General features: G+C 41.4%; 2 protein-coding genes across 6 annotated transcripts in view; one reads left to right on the forward strand and one right to left on the reverse strand.

Moving 5' to 3' along the window:
- Positions 1-557: 557 nt before the first annotated feature.
- ndufaf5 (NADH:ubiquinone oxidoreductase complex assembly factor 5) lies at positions 558-7,557 on the forward strand. Of its 2 annotated transcripts, XM_072657181.1 has the most exons (11): positions 558-942; positions 2,663-2,703; positions 2,914-2,977; positions 3,280-3,327; positions 3,439-3,542; positions 4,441-4,480; positions 4,754-4,951; positions 5,768-5,828; positions 5,929-6,012; positions 6,210-6,292; positions 7,325-7,557. In XM_072657181.1, the coding sequence occupies exons 1-11, from the start codon at positions 649-651 to the stop codon at positions 7,418-7,420; spliced, it is 1,113 nt and encodes a 370-aa protein (XP_072513282.1). In that variant the 5' UTR covers positions 558-648; the 3' UTR covers positions 7,421-7,557. The 2 variants fall into 2 exon arrangements, with proteins under 2 accessions (XP_072513282.1, XP_072513283.1); XM_072657182.1 differs by lacking the exons at positions 558-942; positions 2,663-2,703; positions 2,914-2,977 and having other exon boundaries at positions 3,441-3,542.
- A 3,540-nt stretch (positions 7,558-11,097) lies between these two features.
- Positions 11,098-15,717, reverse strand: part of kif16ba (kinesin family member 16Ba) — a 29,002-nt gene continuing 24,382 nt past the window's right edge. For all 4 annotated transcript variants that reach the window (XM_072657144.1, XM_072657146.1, XM_072657147.1 and 1 more), the window contains 4 exons: positions 15,361-15,483; positions 14,549-14,638; positions 13,839-13,922; positions 11,098-11,759 (listed from right to left, as the gene is read on the reverse strand). In XM_072657144.1, the coding sequence (XP_072513245.1) occupies positions 11,595-11,759; positions 13,839-13,922; positions 14,549-14,638; positions 15,361-15,483 (462 nt within the window). In that variant the 3' untranslated portion in view covers positions 11,098-11,594. The remainder of the gene's footprint in view (positions 11,760-13,838; positions 13,923-14,548; positions 14,639-15,360; positions 15,484-15,717) is intronic.

Raw genomic sequence — 15,717 nt, forward strand, 5'->3', positions numbered from 1 at the left:
GTGTTCACATTTGTCGCAATAATGAGATGTTTTTCTCGCAATTACAATTATTTTATAATTACATCATAGCATTTTGGTTCTACTACATCTCAAACATATGTCGTAATTATGATTAATTAATTATAATTATACCTTTTTTCTTCATAATATCTCATAATAACACGATAAATATATCGATATAAATGTAATGATAATAATAATAATAATAATAATAATAATAACAATACACTATAAATAAACAATATTCATATTTATTAAATAATTAAATAATAATAAATATTATTATACTTGGCAGCAACGTGTTTCCGTTCGTCGTAAAAAAAAAAAAATATATATATTATTTTTTAATGTCATGTGATCTCATAATTACTCGTACTTACGAGTTATTTCTTTCAGAATTACAACATAATTCATGCTGAAGGAGGTTTCTCTCATTTTGATTGCCAACAATAAGCCTTCGTATCCAGTCCCGTGTACTCGAGTGCACTAGGTAGTGTACAAGGGCGAGTATGCGAGTATCGGAACACACCCACGACGTCACCGTCGAGACTTCACGCAGAAGGTCAACTCCGCCGAATGGCAGCAGAGCCCAGTCTTCAACATGTCCTTGTTTCTGCCTCGGTGACTGGTTTCACGGTGGTTTAGACGATGAGTAGCTTTGTAGGTCTCCGGGCTCTGAGCGGGGCCGGTCGGGCTTGCTGCAGGCTGCTCGACTGCCCCCAGATCAGTTCTCCGCAGGCGCGGAGCTGCAGCACTGCTGGACGGGCTGAACCCACAGACCGGCGTGTCCAGCCTCCGGCTCCGAGCCGGCTCTCAGAGAGATGCCTCTCCTCAGGACCTGGAGGCATGATGAACGTGTTCGATAGAAACATGAAGAAGAGGCAGAAGAAATGGGCCTCGTCTTTACAGGACAGCCACAAGTACGACTATTTAAGAGATGAGGTCAGTGACGATCGATTATCACTGTAATCGAGCAGCCTGCCGATTATTGTGACGATTAATCGATGAGCCCACTAATGGTTGCTGATTAGTACCGTAGCCTACTGATTATTTTTGATAAATAATCAAGCAGTCAACCGATTATTTTTGAAGATTAATTGTGCAGCCTATGGATTATTGTGCCGATTAATCGATGAGCCTACAGATTATTGCGATAATTAATCAAGCAGCCTACCGATTATTGTGATGATTAATCAATGAGCTTATAAATGATTGCTCATTAATATCGTAGCCCACTGATTATTTTGATAAATAATTAAGTAGTCAATCGTTTATTTTTGTAGATTAATTGAGCAGCCTACCAATTATAATGCCGATTAATCGATGAGCCTACAGATTATTGTGATGATTAATCAAGCAGCTTACTGATTATTGTGACGATTAATTCATGATCTTATAAATTATTGCTCATTATAACCATAGCCTTCTGATTATTTTGATGAATAATCAAGTAGTCAACCGATTATTGTGATGATTAATCGATGATCTTATAAATGATTGCTCATTAATGTCGTAGCCCACTAATCAAGTAGTCAACCGCCTACAGCCTGCTGATTATTCAGATTATTAATTAAACAGCCTACCAATTATTTGGGAGAATATTGAGTAGCCAACTGATTATATTAATAACTCAAGCAGCCTACCGATTATTTTAACGATTAATCGAGCAGCCCACTGATTGTTTTGACAATTAATCAGTTTTGAAAAAGGTCAAATAATACAAATGCGTAGCTTAGCTGAAGAATGCTAAACCATGCATAGTCTGACAACTGCAGTAAGACTTGTACCTGTAGAAAATGTAACTTTTAAAAAGACTAAAAATAATAAAACACTGATGTGTATATGATAATAATATAATATAATAAAACTGAAAAGAGAGAAAATACACATTATCATTTGCATACTCGACACTTTTGCTGCCTAGGACATAATCCTGTTAGAGATATCGTCTTTATGAGATGAGTGTTCACCATATTTACACAAGCTCAGATTTTTAATAAATCTTGAGTTTGTCAATAAAAAAATAATAATGAGATATTTTATGTTATAATTACAACAAATGCTGTATTTAAATATTTCATAATAATGAGACATTTTTCTCGCAATGACAATTATTTCATAATCATAACATATTGGTTCTACTACATCTCAAACATATGTCGTAATTATGACACAACTTTTTACTACATAATATCTAATAATAACACGGTTCTAAAAAGTATATGTATAATAATAATAATAATAATAATAATAAATAAACAATATATCATACTTGTAATGATTTATTAAATAATCATAATAAATATTATTATACTTGGCAGCAATGTGTAAATAAATATAATAAAACACTGATAAAACTGGTGAAAAGAGAGAAAATACACATTATTATCATTTGCATACTCGACACTTTTGCTGCCTTTATGTCCTGTTAGAGATATCGTCTTTATGAGATGAGTGTTCACCATATTTACACAAGCTCAGATTTGTAATAAATCTTGAGTTTGTCAATAAAAACACTGATAACTGTTTTAAACTGTTGTATTTGAGTTATTTACTGTATTAACTGTCTTTTCACGTTTGTTTTAATGGTAAAAGTCATCTTAAACCTCTTCATCTCAGTGAGTTGTGGCTGTTCTAGCTGAAAGGTTTCATGATGTTGCAGGTTGGAAGCAGAGTTGCAGACAGGATTTATGACATTGCGAGGTAAGGGGCTGTGCTTCTTGTGACCAATCTCATTCAGGCCTCTAAATACAGGCAGTATAAGCTGTTCTAGTTGAACGTAGCTGTGAGATTTTCTACTTTATTAAAGTATTGATTATAAATACTTCTCAATTCTTCTAATATCCCCAAACCAGCACAGCCGAACAGCCTTGAACAGCACTGATTACATGACTTCTTGTGGTGTTTCTGCAGGACCTTCCCATTAGCGCTGGACGTTGGCTGTGGAAAAGGCCACATCGCCGAGCACCTCAACAAGGTAGGCCCACCGGTTCTTCTCTGAGCAGCAGCCCTGGGAGCTCATCATAGTAAAGGTCAACCCGTTATTGATTTGTAATCAATAGTAAGTAAATTAATGATTTTTTTGTGTAAAGGTTGGTGGCAGACAGTGCTTTTGTTTGAGTGTTGTAGTGTTTAAACCCCGATCACTAGATGGCAGTGTTGAACTTTTGCTATATTGCAGGATATTATATGGTAACCCCGGTATCGTGATGTGTATCGTATCGCCGGGTTCTTACCTGCACACAGCCCTAGTCCATTCTGTACATTTCTCCCTTTCAGGAGGTTGTGGAGCGCGTTTTCCTCACCGACATTTCCGACGTTGTGCTGGTGAGTAACACTGCTGAAGAGGAGAGGGTCAGGAAAATGATGAAGACTTATTAACGACAGGTGTGTGTGTGTGTTTTTTTTTGTGTGTGTGTGTGTGTGTGTGTGTTTCAGAGGCAACAGAAACAGAGCGAGATGCCCACACAGTGTGTGATGGCGGACGAGGAGTTCCTGCCCTTTCGGGAGAACACTTTTGATCTGGTGGTCAGCAGTCTAAGGTACGCTGTCAGCACTCACAGATGAGCTGTGCTGGGACTTGTCCTGTCTAACTTCTCCAGCAGCACTATGGGATAAGCACCACGGCCAAGTGAGAGATCACCTAGGGGCCTACCTCAGAAATAGCTCTGATTATGACCAGAGTTTAGACACACCATGGTGATAGGTGTGTGTGTGTGTGTGTGTGTGTGTGTGTGTGTGTGTGTGTGTGTGTATGTATATATATAATATATAAATATAAATTGATGTTACTATGCATCTATATTCATACATGCACACACATTCTTGAATTTATTCTTGAATTTATTTGCAGGTAAATTGTATGTGCTAACGTTGATGGCACTACACATGCATACATGTGTGTGTGTGTGTGTGTGTGTGTGTGTGTGTGTGTGTGTGTGTATAGTTATATTATATAATGTATGTATGTATGTATGTGTATATGTGTGTGTGTGTGTGTGTGTGTGTGTATATATATATACACACACACACACACACACACATATAGTACATGTGACACTAGAGTTGCACTGTACAATGAAATTCTTACTTTACTTAGTTCCTCCATTTACCAACATAATCAATATATCAAATCAATATATCATATCAAAAGAGAGAAACCGAGTAAGTTTAATAATAATAATAATAATAATTAAAATAAATAATAAAAAAACTATATATATATATATATATATATATATATATATATATATACACACACACTAAAGTAAAGTAAATAAGTAACAAGAGTACAGACTGAACAATATTGTGAGATCATTTCATATTTACAGGTTTAAGTAGAAGTTTATCTGTATTATTAAATCTATTAAAAACACACATTATCTTGTGTTGGAGGATTGTCGTCACCACTGTTGTGTTTCTGTGTGTTTATGTTTTTAGTATGCACTGGGTCAATGATCTTCCCGGAGCTTTGCGGCAGGTACTGTATTTCATTGACTTGCTGTTTTACTATGTTAAATTTAATTTCTGATGTTGTAAATGCAGGAGAGGCCTGGATGGATTGATGGTTGGACGCTCTCAACACGCATCCTAAATGTACAAGCTGTGATGTTGAAATTGTGGAAAAGCGAGGGTATAGCTGCCTCCCAGTATTTAACTGAAGACTCCTTTCCTGTCTTCTTGCCATGTGGATCCACTTGTTAGTCAGCTCTTACAGTACAGTCTCTGTCTCTCTCTCTCTCTCTCTCTGCAGATCCATCAGGTGCTGAAGCCGGACGGAGTGTTTATTGGGGCGATGGTTGGAGGAGAGACGCTGTATGAGCTGCGCTGTTCTCTGCAGCTGGCTGAGCTGGAGAGGGAGGGGGGCTTCTCCCCCCACGTCTCCCCCTACACCGCCGTCACCGACCTGGGCAACCTGCTCGGCCAAGCTGGCTTCAGCATGCTCACTGTGGTTAGTAGCAGATACCGTAAGCCCAGAGTAAAGCCTGACCAGAAGGAGGAGCCACTGGACAGTCCTTACATTAGGATATGGACAGCATTTTCAGCCTTATCTCTATCTGTGGAATATGTATAATAATGTATATCAGCTAATAATAATAATGACCGTAATAGCATTGATGTCACATTCCCGCTGGACATGTCCCCTTTAGTCAGACGGAAGGCAAAACATTCGTCAACTTTGGGAAAACGACTCGGCAGCTGGACTCGACAGCGATTCCTCCAAATGACCAAAGAACCAACGGCCCATGGACAGCAGGGACGTGTAGTCGGGAACGTCTAACAGCTAACTGAGGCCCAAATCTCACCTGTTTAGAGGATAAAGCCTCATATCTGAGATCACAGAGTCGAGGGAATGCTCTTAGCAGAGTTTTCCACTGTTTTTTAGACTAATTTTGTTGACTGGCTCATCCAGATTTACCTGCTTTCCCCAATTACTTGAACTTAGCATGTTGCTAAACTCCCAACTACAGTGGGCTTGGTTTTTTCCCCCCACCTGTTTTAAGAGCGTGACTTCAGCACTCGGTGAGCTCCCACATGTTTCAGTGCCTGGGTTCCAGCTGTTTCTGTGAATTGCAGCAAATCCATTAGCTTCCAGTTAGTCACACAACAGGGCCGCAGTGACCCCCCACCCCCCAAGCAGAGACATCACATGCATACCCACTCTGCTGACTCTCTATTAACAATACCTGTGTTTAGTCTGTGAGGTTGATCTGCGTTCATACAATGGTCCACGTACATAACTGATCATTTCCTGTATTGATTACAGGACGTTGATGAGATCCAGGTGAATTACCCGGGGATGCTTGAAGTCATGTCTGATTTACAAGGTATGTTACTGCATCGTTTTCCGAACCAGTAAATCGCAAATCCTCAAACAAAGAACTGCATCTCTCCATGCCTGTTCGTTTGTCTCCTGTCTGATTTCAGGTATGGGCGAGAGTAACTGTGCGTGGAACAGAAGGTCCCTCCTGCACAGAGACACCATCCTGGCAGCCGCTGCTATTTATAAAGGTGAGCTGGAGAAGAGGAAGCGGGAGGGGGGTTGTACATGTAGTACTGACTGGGTTGTTAAACTAGCAGATAATTCCAATGCATTTAGTCCATGAGATGGAGTTCAGACGGGTTAGAACGGGGTTCGAGTGCATGCTCAGGTAGTAATCAGAAACACTACTATAATGTACCACTGAGAGTCCTGCTCTTTGTTGTAGAGATGTACGGTAATGAGGATGGGTCCGTCCCAGCTACGTTTGAGATCCTGTACATGATCGGTTGGAAGCCTCACGAGTCACAGGTTAGTTGTAATTCCATTGCCTCAGGATTGTCTCATGTTAAGGGCCAGTTCTTTAGAATCAGATTAACCTTGAACTTTAGGCCCCATGGCCCTGTTATAGACAAAGAGCCCTATCTCACACACCGCCAACAGTCTATTCTCACGCCTCCCGCCTACGCTGATGGCTGTGGTGGTCTCGAAATGACTGAAAACAACCCAGGCAGACGTCACCAGTCAGTTCATTGCTATCTTGGCAGTGACTCGTCAACACAGGCGCGTGCAGCCCAACAAACGCGTACGCCCCCCGCTTGTTACGCACACATGAACACGCAGTACTGCACAAATCCAGAGTGCGGCCAGCTGGCAGCTATGCAAACTTTTACATCAACAGTAAACAGAAACAAAATAAAATAACATTATTCAGCAAACCTTCCCAGACCACTGAAACAGCAATCCGCCAAAGTCAGACCGCACCTGGCTCTTAAAGGGAACGGTGAGCCACACGCTGATTGGTTTATTATTGTACTTTACGCCCAAAACACACCCATGAGTAACTAAGAGACTTAGTACATGCACAAAGGTGTACATTTCCTGTCGTTACGATAGCAAAGACACACAGACACGCCCCCTAAATCAAGCTGCACTGTACACGGTTGACGACTCCCCTAAAGATTGCTAAAAAAAGGGGCCCATAGTCCTGGATCTGCAAATCTGCACAGTGCAAGGTGTGTACTTTTCATTTCCCACATAACAGGTCACCAGTGCTTCATGCTAAGATGCTCTAAAAGCTGCGTAACGTCATAGAGAATTGCTGTTGCTGATGTCATATCTAAATCCTACAGCTGGTTTTATCTACTTACATTTGAACTACATGGTAAAAAATCTTTTTACATTAAATGTAACAGTGCAGACCTTTGAAAATGATTATTTTAGACATGGGAGAGGGAACACAACCCAGCCATATTGCTTGCAGTAATCTGCACCATCTGCACATTTCTTAAATTGCATTATTCTCACACTTTTCCATTCTTTTATTTGTTTGTTTGTTTTTAGGCCAAGCCAGCTAAAAGGGGTTCAGCCACTGTGTCATTCGGCGATCTGTCAAAAATCAACCAATTACAGACCAACACCAAAGCCGATAAACCATAACACTGCTGCAGTCTCATCCGTGAGTCCATGGACAGTGTTTTAGCAGCAGTGTAGCTTTTAATGAACTGTATATAGACTCCATACCATCTGTACAAACGTTACATATATTTCTAACACATTAGAATAATAAAACTCTCCAAAACCAATCAATGGTTTGAATTTATTGGCATGGTCAACAAATATACAGACACACATAAATAACCGAAAGGCCTACAGATCATCATATTCAGAAAGGGACAGGCTGGGAAAGTGCAGGCTTTTTTTTTTTTTTGCATGGCTTATTAAATATCCAACCTCAAGTCTGAAAACCTTACATATTCATAGTGCAGGTGTTAATAAAAAGGACAGTACAGAAGAAAAAAAAACTTTTAATGAATAAAAACTAAAATTAATAAAAAAAAAAAAAAGAAGACAGACAGACAACTGTACAGTCCCTTTCACCCCTCCTGTTGAACTCGTATTGCATTAAGCACTTTATACAGACTGTGCAGTAAAATATACACATTCACATGGCTGATTCTACACATATGGCTTTCAGGGGAGCATTGCTACCTGTGCAGGTGAGCTATAATTCAGTTTCATGAGAGTTGTAGTAGAGTTTCAGTATGTATTTGACATACAATCAATCTGTAGTGTTTATAATGTATTGTCAGTTTTATTTATATAATTTTTTATGTAAAAATAAGATGGGGGGGAAATCCGTCCCAGGATTTTGTTCCAACTGCCTGGGCAGCCCTGCTGCAAATCCAACTGCCTGGGCTAAGCTGCAGCAGGGCTGCCCAGGCAGTTGGAACAAAATCCTGGGACGGATTTCCCCCCCATCTTTCCGGACCTGAATCTCCCATTTCTACACATAAAACACTAAAGAAACCCATGCCCAGCTTCGCTTTGACATTAATCAGTTCATGCTCCGCCCATAGCTGTGCTCTTTCCTAGCAACTGTAGCTAGGTTGGACAAGCTCTACAGAAAACTGCAAAACTCAGGCTAATGGAATACTAAAGCATAAGACCCAAAAGTTTCCCACAACACACACCAATTTTTTTATATGTTTAGGGGTTTCTATGGTAACGCTGATCTTCCAGTTTAAAATATGCTATGTTGCCGTGCTAACATGAGCGTAAACGTATTCATGCGCTTATTGATTTACGCTACCATCATACACAAACATAGAGTTACAGTTTCCTGCGGTTCCCGAGTGGCACAACTGTCTAAGCGCCGGCTCAATCATTTTAAGACTGCTGGTTCCAGCAACAGCGATGCCACAGCTATCCGTAAAGGAGAGTGTCGGTGAGCATGAGCGGCCTTGCTGGGTTGGCGAAAGGTTGGCTGCTGCCACTGGGCGACCAACCAAGCAACTGGGCAACCCCGCCAGCAACGGCCAGCAGGGAAGCTGTGTGGAGAAGTGGGGAGAGAGCGCCATCTGGAGATCTGGAGCAAGGCCAATTGGGGCCTACTAGCGGCCCACAGACATTTTTGAATATTTTGAAATATATTTTTGACATTTTCAATTTTCGAAAATAATGCCAGGTTTTTCACAATTTAGATTTTTATCGCTGTTGAGTTGAAAATAAGTTTTTCAGGATAAACCATTGAGTTTATTAAATTTGCATTTATATATTTATTTTCTGAAATACTGATAAAGGGCTTTAGAAATACACAACAAAAACTCATTTTTTAAATGAAAAACACTAAATGTAGATATGGTTTATGAAACACAGAGTTGTACACTACACTTTCTCATTAGCTTGAATGCGACCGATATTCATGTACAGCTTGTTGAATCAAGCAACAGTTGAAATGACAGATGAAGCATTTGTGGGCGGAGCCTGGACAGATCCACTGATTACAGGCAGAGAAAGTTTCACGCTATAACGAGACACTATCATAATTTATTGCATAAAAGAAAGAGTGGATATTAGACACCTGTAAACGGCGTTGCTCTACGAAAACCCTGTCAGTTAATAACTGACACTAAGACGCATCATTGCCACCTACTGCTGTTAAAAAGCTGCAGGATCGGCAGCACCGCCTGGATGCAAAACATGGAAAAAGTGGCTACACAGCAAACCATTTAATGCACTTCAGTGGATTTTTGTTGGGGTCCAAGCACTCTTGGCAGGAACTGTATCGTTTCAGGTTATTAGTAGTAGTGGTCCTAATGGAAGAAGAACTGTAGTCGAGTGTTTTTGGAAGACTTTTAGATCGAGCACAATTACAGACCACAGCGATACACACAGTCGAGCTATTCTATTGCACTGCGAGTGAATTGAATGGCTGGTAATGAGAGTGGAGCATGGTGGTATGGTGCAGGCAGTGAAGCAGGGGAATATTGGCACAACGGTTTCTACTTGATCTGTTTTTCTGAGGTGCTGAAGAAACGGTCCACTGGCTTCTGCTGTTACAGAAAGATGATCATTAATGGTCATCTACTGGATGCCCCAGATGCTTAAAGTCAGGAGAAGATCTGGCCTGTTTACTGAAGAGCCTCAGACTGCTCATACACATACAACTTCTTATACAGTATATGGACAAATATTTGTGGACACCAGCTTATCCACTGTTTCTTCCAAAATGGAAAAACATGCAGCATTTGCTGATTTCCACTCTATTGGAAGGCTTTTCACTAGATTATAGAACATTGCTGTGAGGATTTGATTGCATTCAACCACAGGCGCAGTAGTGAGCTCAGGTACTGATGTTGGATGATTAGGTCTGCATCACAAACAACACTCTAGCTTGTCCCAAAGGTGCTGGATGGAGCTGCATCACTCCAGAGAAAGCCTCTCCACTGCTTCACAGCCCAGTGATGTGATGCTCCAGAGCATCCCGTCCTATTGGCAATTCCTTTCTATGGAAATTATACAAGCTGAGTGTGCATTTGAACCCCTGTATGAGCAGAGTTAGTCCTGGCAAATTCACTATTCAGAAGGCCCGTTCACCACTGTTTGGACACAGTGTATTTCAAATGTGTGGATAATGAATCAGGCAGTTGCTCCAAAATGACCTGGAATAAAATCGCTCTACACAGACTGTTGAGAGAGCTGCTGACTAATTAGACTTTAGCCTAATTAGTAGGCCTTAGCCGTTTTTACATATGAGCTCTGGAAAATGTCCAGAGAATCAGGGCCGAGCGTTTTCAGTGGTTGCCCTTTTAAAAACAAATGTTCTGCTAGGTTTAGGTTTAGGTAAGGGTGTGGGTTACCTGTGAGTGATCTGGACTATGTTTTAGGGGGACTGGCAGGATGAAGTCCAGGTAACGTCTGGTACAAATGACTCAGACATCAGCGTTCACACATACAGCTCTTCTGGGTTATTGCGGAAATTAGGGTGAGGGTCAGGGTTAGCGGGCATGTCTAAAATGGGACTGATGAGAAATCTGAAATCCCCCTACTGAGTTTGGAGAGGTAAAGTTAGATCTACTTATATAAGAGTAGTTGATATGGTGTTTTGTAATAGCTGGGTGTAGTGCTCAATGTATGCAGTTTGTTTATAATAAAATAATAATAATAAAAAAAAAAAAGACCAGATTGTCAGAAATAGTTGAAATTCATATGAAAGTAGGCCAAAAAGTGTGATTCAGGACCTTTACAGAAATGTCCATGTATGTATTTATGAATGAATGTGGTGGTAAAAGCATGTTTGGTCATTTCCAGTTTAATGATGATGATTTTGTCTGGTTGCTATGGCAACTAAAAAAAAAAAAAAAAAGCATGTCTGGACATTAAGGTGGGAAGAAAAAAAAGGGGGGAGGGAAGAGGGAAGGTCTGGCTGGTGTAAACTCCGAATAAATGAAAGAGAGATGTTTGGGACGGACCCCGATAGTCCAGTCCAGCCAGAAACGTCCGGTCTAAACTGTAGGACCACCAAAGGCACTGGGTCTAGCACTTTGGGTTTCTGCTTCCGTCTCCATGACGAGTGAACAGCCCTCAGCACGCTTTAAACCTGTCCTGAGTGAGCGAGCGAGTGTGAGTGTGTGTGGTGGAGTGATTATGCAGGTGGACACACCGGCAAGTGTGCGTTTCTCCACTGTCATAACAAAACCTCCCCAAAACGAGAGGAAAACGCCATTAATGTTAATGTAACAAAAGACATTCATCCCAAAGTAATTCTGTGCAGAAGTGCAGAGGTTTTGATATGACAGTGAGGTTAGGAGGAGATCAGGCGCCAGGGCGTTCAGCCTGTTCCGTGACTGCTGTAGTCGAACACCCCCTTCCTAAAGAACGGCGAGAGGTCACATACGGCGTGTTTGGAGAGATGCATGCCGGCGTCATCGTCCGCTCGGAGAGGAGAGGAAGAGGAGGAGGACAACATGACCTGGAAGAAGTTCCTCAGGTAGCGCTGAAGAGCAGAGAGAGAGAGACATCAGACCATCATTAGCAGAGTTAGACCGTCATGTGATGCTCCTGGTGTCTAAACACATGTGATGTGATGCATAACTGTAGTAATATGTAATAATCATGGCCCATAGGTCATAAAGTAAAGACTGGCTCGGCACACATTACTGTTTCTAAACACTAGACATTTAGCTGACGCTCTCATCCAGAGCGGCTCACATGGTTACCCATATTACAGAAGTGGGCCAATGCAGTGCAAGGAGTCTTGCCCAAGGACTCTTACTGGTGTAGCGCAGCATAGTCACCCAGACTGGAAATCGAACCCTAGTCTCCCACATGGTGTAATAGCTCACTGGCAGCTAGTGGTTTTATCTGTTGCGCCACACCAACCACAACATTTCTAAAATGCTATGGGAGATTACAATAACAAATCAGGACCATTAAATTAATATACTCTTGGCGTATCATCAGTATTTCATACAAGATAATGAGAGAAGAAGTAGTTTGACAGCTTTCACAGCCAAAGGAAGTGACATGGATTTTCTGCGTTTTTTAAACAAACGTAGTTATTGTTGACCAGAACATTGGGCCAGACGTTAAATTTGGTTGACTAACCTCCTGCCCCAGACAGGTCTGACCAGTCAGAGGAGAGAAATGTTCTCACATGGTTTGTTGTGATACATTTTGATGCTTGAATTTTTCCCCTCTGTGAAAAATTATCAAACCAAGGGAAAATTAGGGTGAGGGTCGGGGTTAGCGGGCATGTCTGAAAGGGGCTGATGAGAAGAGGGAAAGTTGGAAGAGGGAAAGTTAGATCTACTTATATAAGAGTAGTTGATATGGTGTTTTGTAATAGCTGGGTATAGTGCTCAATGTATGCAGTTGGTTTATAATAATAAATAATAATAATAATAATAATAATAAATAATAAAAAAGACCAGATTGTCAGAAATAGGCCGAAAAGTGTGATTCTGGACTTTTACAGAAATGTGTATGTATGTATAAATGAATGAATGTGGCAATAAAAGCATGTTTGGTCATTTTTTAACAAATGTAAATCATAGTTGACCAGAACATTGGGCCAGACCCCAGACAGGTCTGAAACGCTCCAGGTTCACAAACCGGTGGACTGATTCAGACCAGATTAAATCATCTGCCAAAACGCATTAGGATGGCATTTAAACCACATGAATTTAAGCCTTAGCTTTAACACACATCATGGAATTGCTTATTCATTTCCATTTATACTAGAAACGGTTTAACTTAAGCCTCACCTGAACTTAAAGCTACAGGCATATTAGCAATATTAGCAGCAATGCAATGTTTACATAAATAAATAACATGCAAACAGAACACAAACCTCATTAAATAACACAGGGAGGGCTTCCTGTAGCTGCTGTCCAAGTCATCAGATTCAAAACCCTGACTCAGGCCTACAAAGCCAAGACTGGACCAGCCTGTCCGTACTTGATAGCGATGGTCAAAAGCTGATCTGCACAGAGAGCCCTTCCAGCTTCAAGTACGACTCGGCTCGACCCTCCATCCCTCAAAATCCACGGAAGACGAGCGTCCAGACTTTTTACTGTCCTAGACCAAAGTGGTGGAACGAGCTTCCCCTGGGTGTCCGAACAGCAGAGTCCAACGCTCGCTGTCCTCAAACCCAGACTGAAGACCCTCCTCTTCAGAGAGGACTTGGGCGAATAGCAGAGTGGTCTCCTTATTGACGTGTGTTTAGTAGAGTCTAAGATTAGAGGATCTTTTAATTTATAGTCTACTCAAACTAGCTGAGGTTTTTCTTGGGTAAATAGTGAAGCACTTTTGTAAGTCGCTCTGGAGAAGGGCGTCTGCCTAAACTGTAAATGTTAAATGAGGGCATGGCTTCCTTTTGAGCTTTCCTCGACATGTAACGTTTGAAATAACGTGAAAAATGAGCTCTCTGCTGCTTGTATTGTCCGTGCATATAAGCGGAAACCCTTGCAGAAATACAGTTCTGCCGCAGTTCCTAAAGTCCTTAGGGGGTAGGAACTAAAAGAAAGTGGGTTACACCCACAAAAAAAATTTAGCCTTCAGGACGAGATCTTACCTCCAGGTGATTTCGCCGCTCTGCAACCATCCGCTCATCCCGGTTCCCAAACAGTTTTTTGGGAGGGAACTCCAGTGCTGCGAGCTACAATCAAGACAAAAGAGAAGATTATCCAAAATCTCAGACAGCTGTGTGTGTGTGTGTGTGTGTGTGTGTGTGTGTGTGTAAACACACTAATAATATAGAGCATAAATGACACTGAGCTAAGATACAAGAGCCAGTACTGATGCAGACACACCATACCGAGATACGACCCTTCAAGTACTGGTATTGTGGTTGGTTATAATGGTTGGTGTGGTGCAACAGATAAAACCACTAGCTGCCAGTGCAGTATTACACCAGGTTGAAGGACCAGGGTTCGATTCCCAGTGTGGTGTGACTATGCTGCGATGCACCAATAAGAGTCCTTGGGCAAGACTCCTAACACTACATTGGCCCACCTCTGTAATATGAGTAACCTTGTAAGTCGCTCTGGATAAGAGCATCAGCTAAATGATGTAAATGTAAATGGTATTTTTTTTTTGCTCTTGGGCTCCCCCTACAGTTTGGGAGTGTAATTCACTTCTACACGACTCAAAGTATGTGGTTTAGGCTGAGCTGTGCTTGAAATGTAAAGAGCTTTTGAAATTTGATGCAGGCAGTAATGGCAGAGGCACGCCGTGCAGACTGTGCAGCATACAGGAGATGTAGTGGGTTCTTAACAAGCTCACCTCCGGGTACTTCATTTTGAGGGATTTGTGCATTTCCCTGAAGCGGCTGTACCGTCGAAATACAGTCCACGTCTCGTCCAAAACCGTGATCTGCAACCCGAGGAGAAATCTCATTACACTACTGAATACACCACTAATGCCCTACGACACCAAATACATGATTTTCACAAAGGTGATAGAGCCTAAAAATGAGGATTTGATTAAAACTGAAAGTAACCTGGATGTAGAGCTGGGCAATATGACGATGTTTTAATATCATATCGTGATGAACTTTGTTTTTCGTGATTACAATCTGCTTTTCTAAGCATATGGAGGAGACTGTTGGGGCTTAATAAACACTGATCAGCTGCAGGTTCCATTGCTAACAGTGTAATTAGACTGGGTTATTAGATGAAGAGCAGCAGATGTTGAATAAAATAAATCACCAAAACCATCAAAAATAGTAGTTTTTAAAGATCTGTCGCTAATGTTTTTAGTCTGTGATAAATATCGGGTATGGCGAAAAAAAGTCTTTAAATATTGTGATATAGTTTATTATTTTTACCATATTGCCCAGCCCCACCTAGATGCCTTATAATCTAACGTAATCAATGTAAGCCTGACTACTGCTCTGTTAACCTGCTAATTGAAGGCAGACTATGAGTAAGGTTCCTTACTCTACTTAATGAGTTAAATAATGAGTCAGGAGCATCAGAATAGGAGGCTGTAAAGTCTCAGAGCCCTCATTCCCATTATTTAACAGTCATCCGGAACCTTGTAGAACCATGTAAAAGCTCAGGTGCTTGAGTTTTGGTTCTGGCCGGAGTGCTGACCTTGACTTCAAACTCGTAGTGCTCATCTTTGCCCTGTCCACGGAGGACGTAGCGCGGGATGCTGATCCTCACGGGATCCTTCAGACTGTCTGGACTGGGGCAGGAGTGGACAGATACCATACGCTGCACACGAGAAAGGAGAGAGAGAGGGAGATTGAGAGGGGGAGCGAAAGCTTTGTAGCAGTTAATTATTATTAATACGACAAGTGATTGCAAGCTTGTCGAGCAGTTTAGGTAGTGTCGATCAGCCAATACCAGGGTGTTACTTTCCCCTACCACACACACACACACACACACACACACACACACACACACACACACACACACACACACACACACACACACACTGATACAGTC

Source organism: Salminus brasiliensis, chromosome 15 (genome assembly GCF_030463535.1).
Source record: "Salminus brasiliensis chromosome 15, fSalBra1.hap2, whole genome shotgun sequence".
NCBI classification, from domain to species: Eukaryota; Metazoa; Chordata; class Actinopteri; order Characiformes; family Bryconidae; genus Salminus; species Salminus brasiliensis.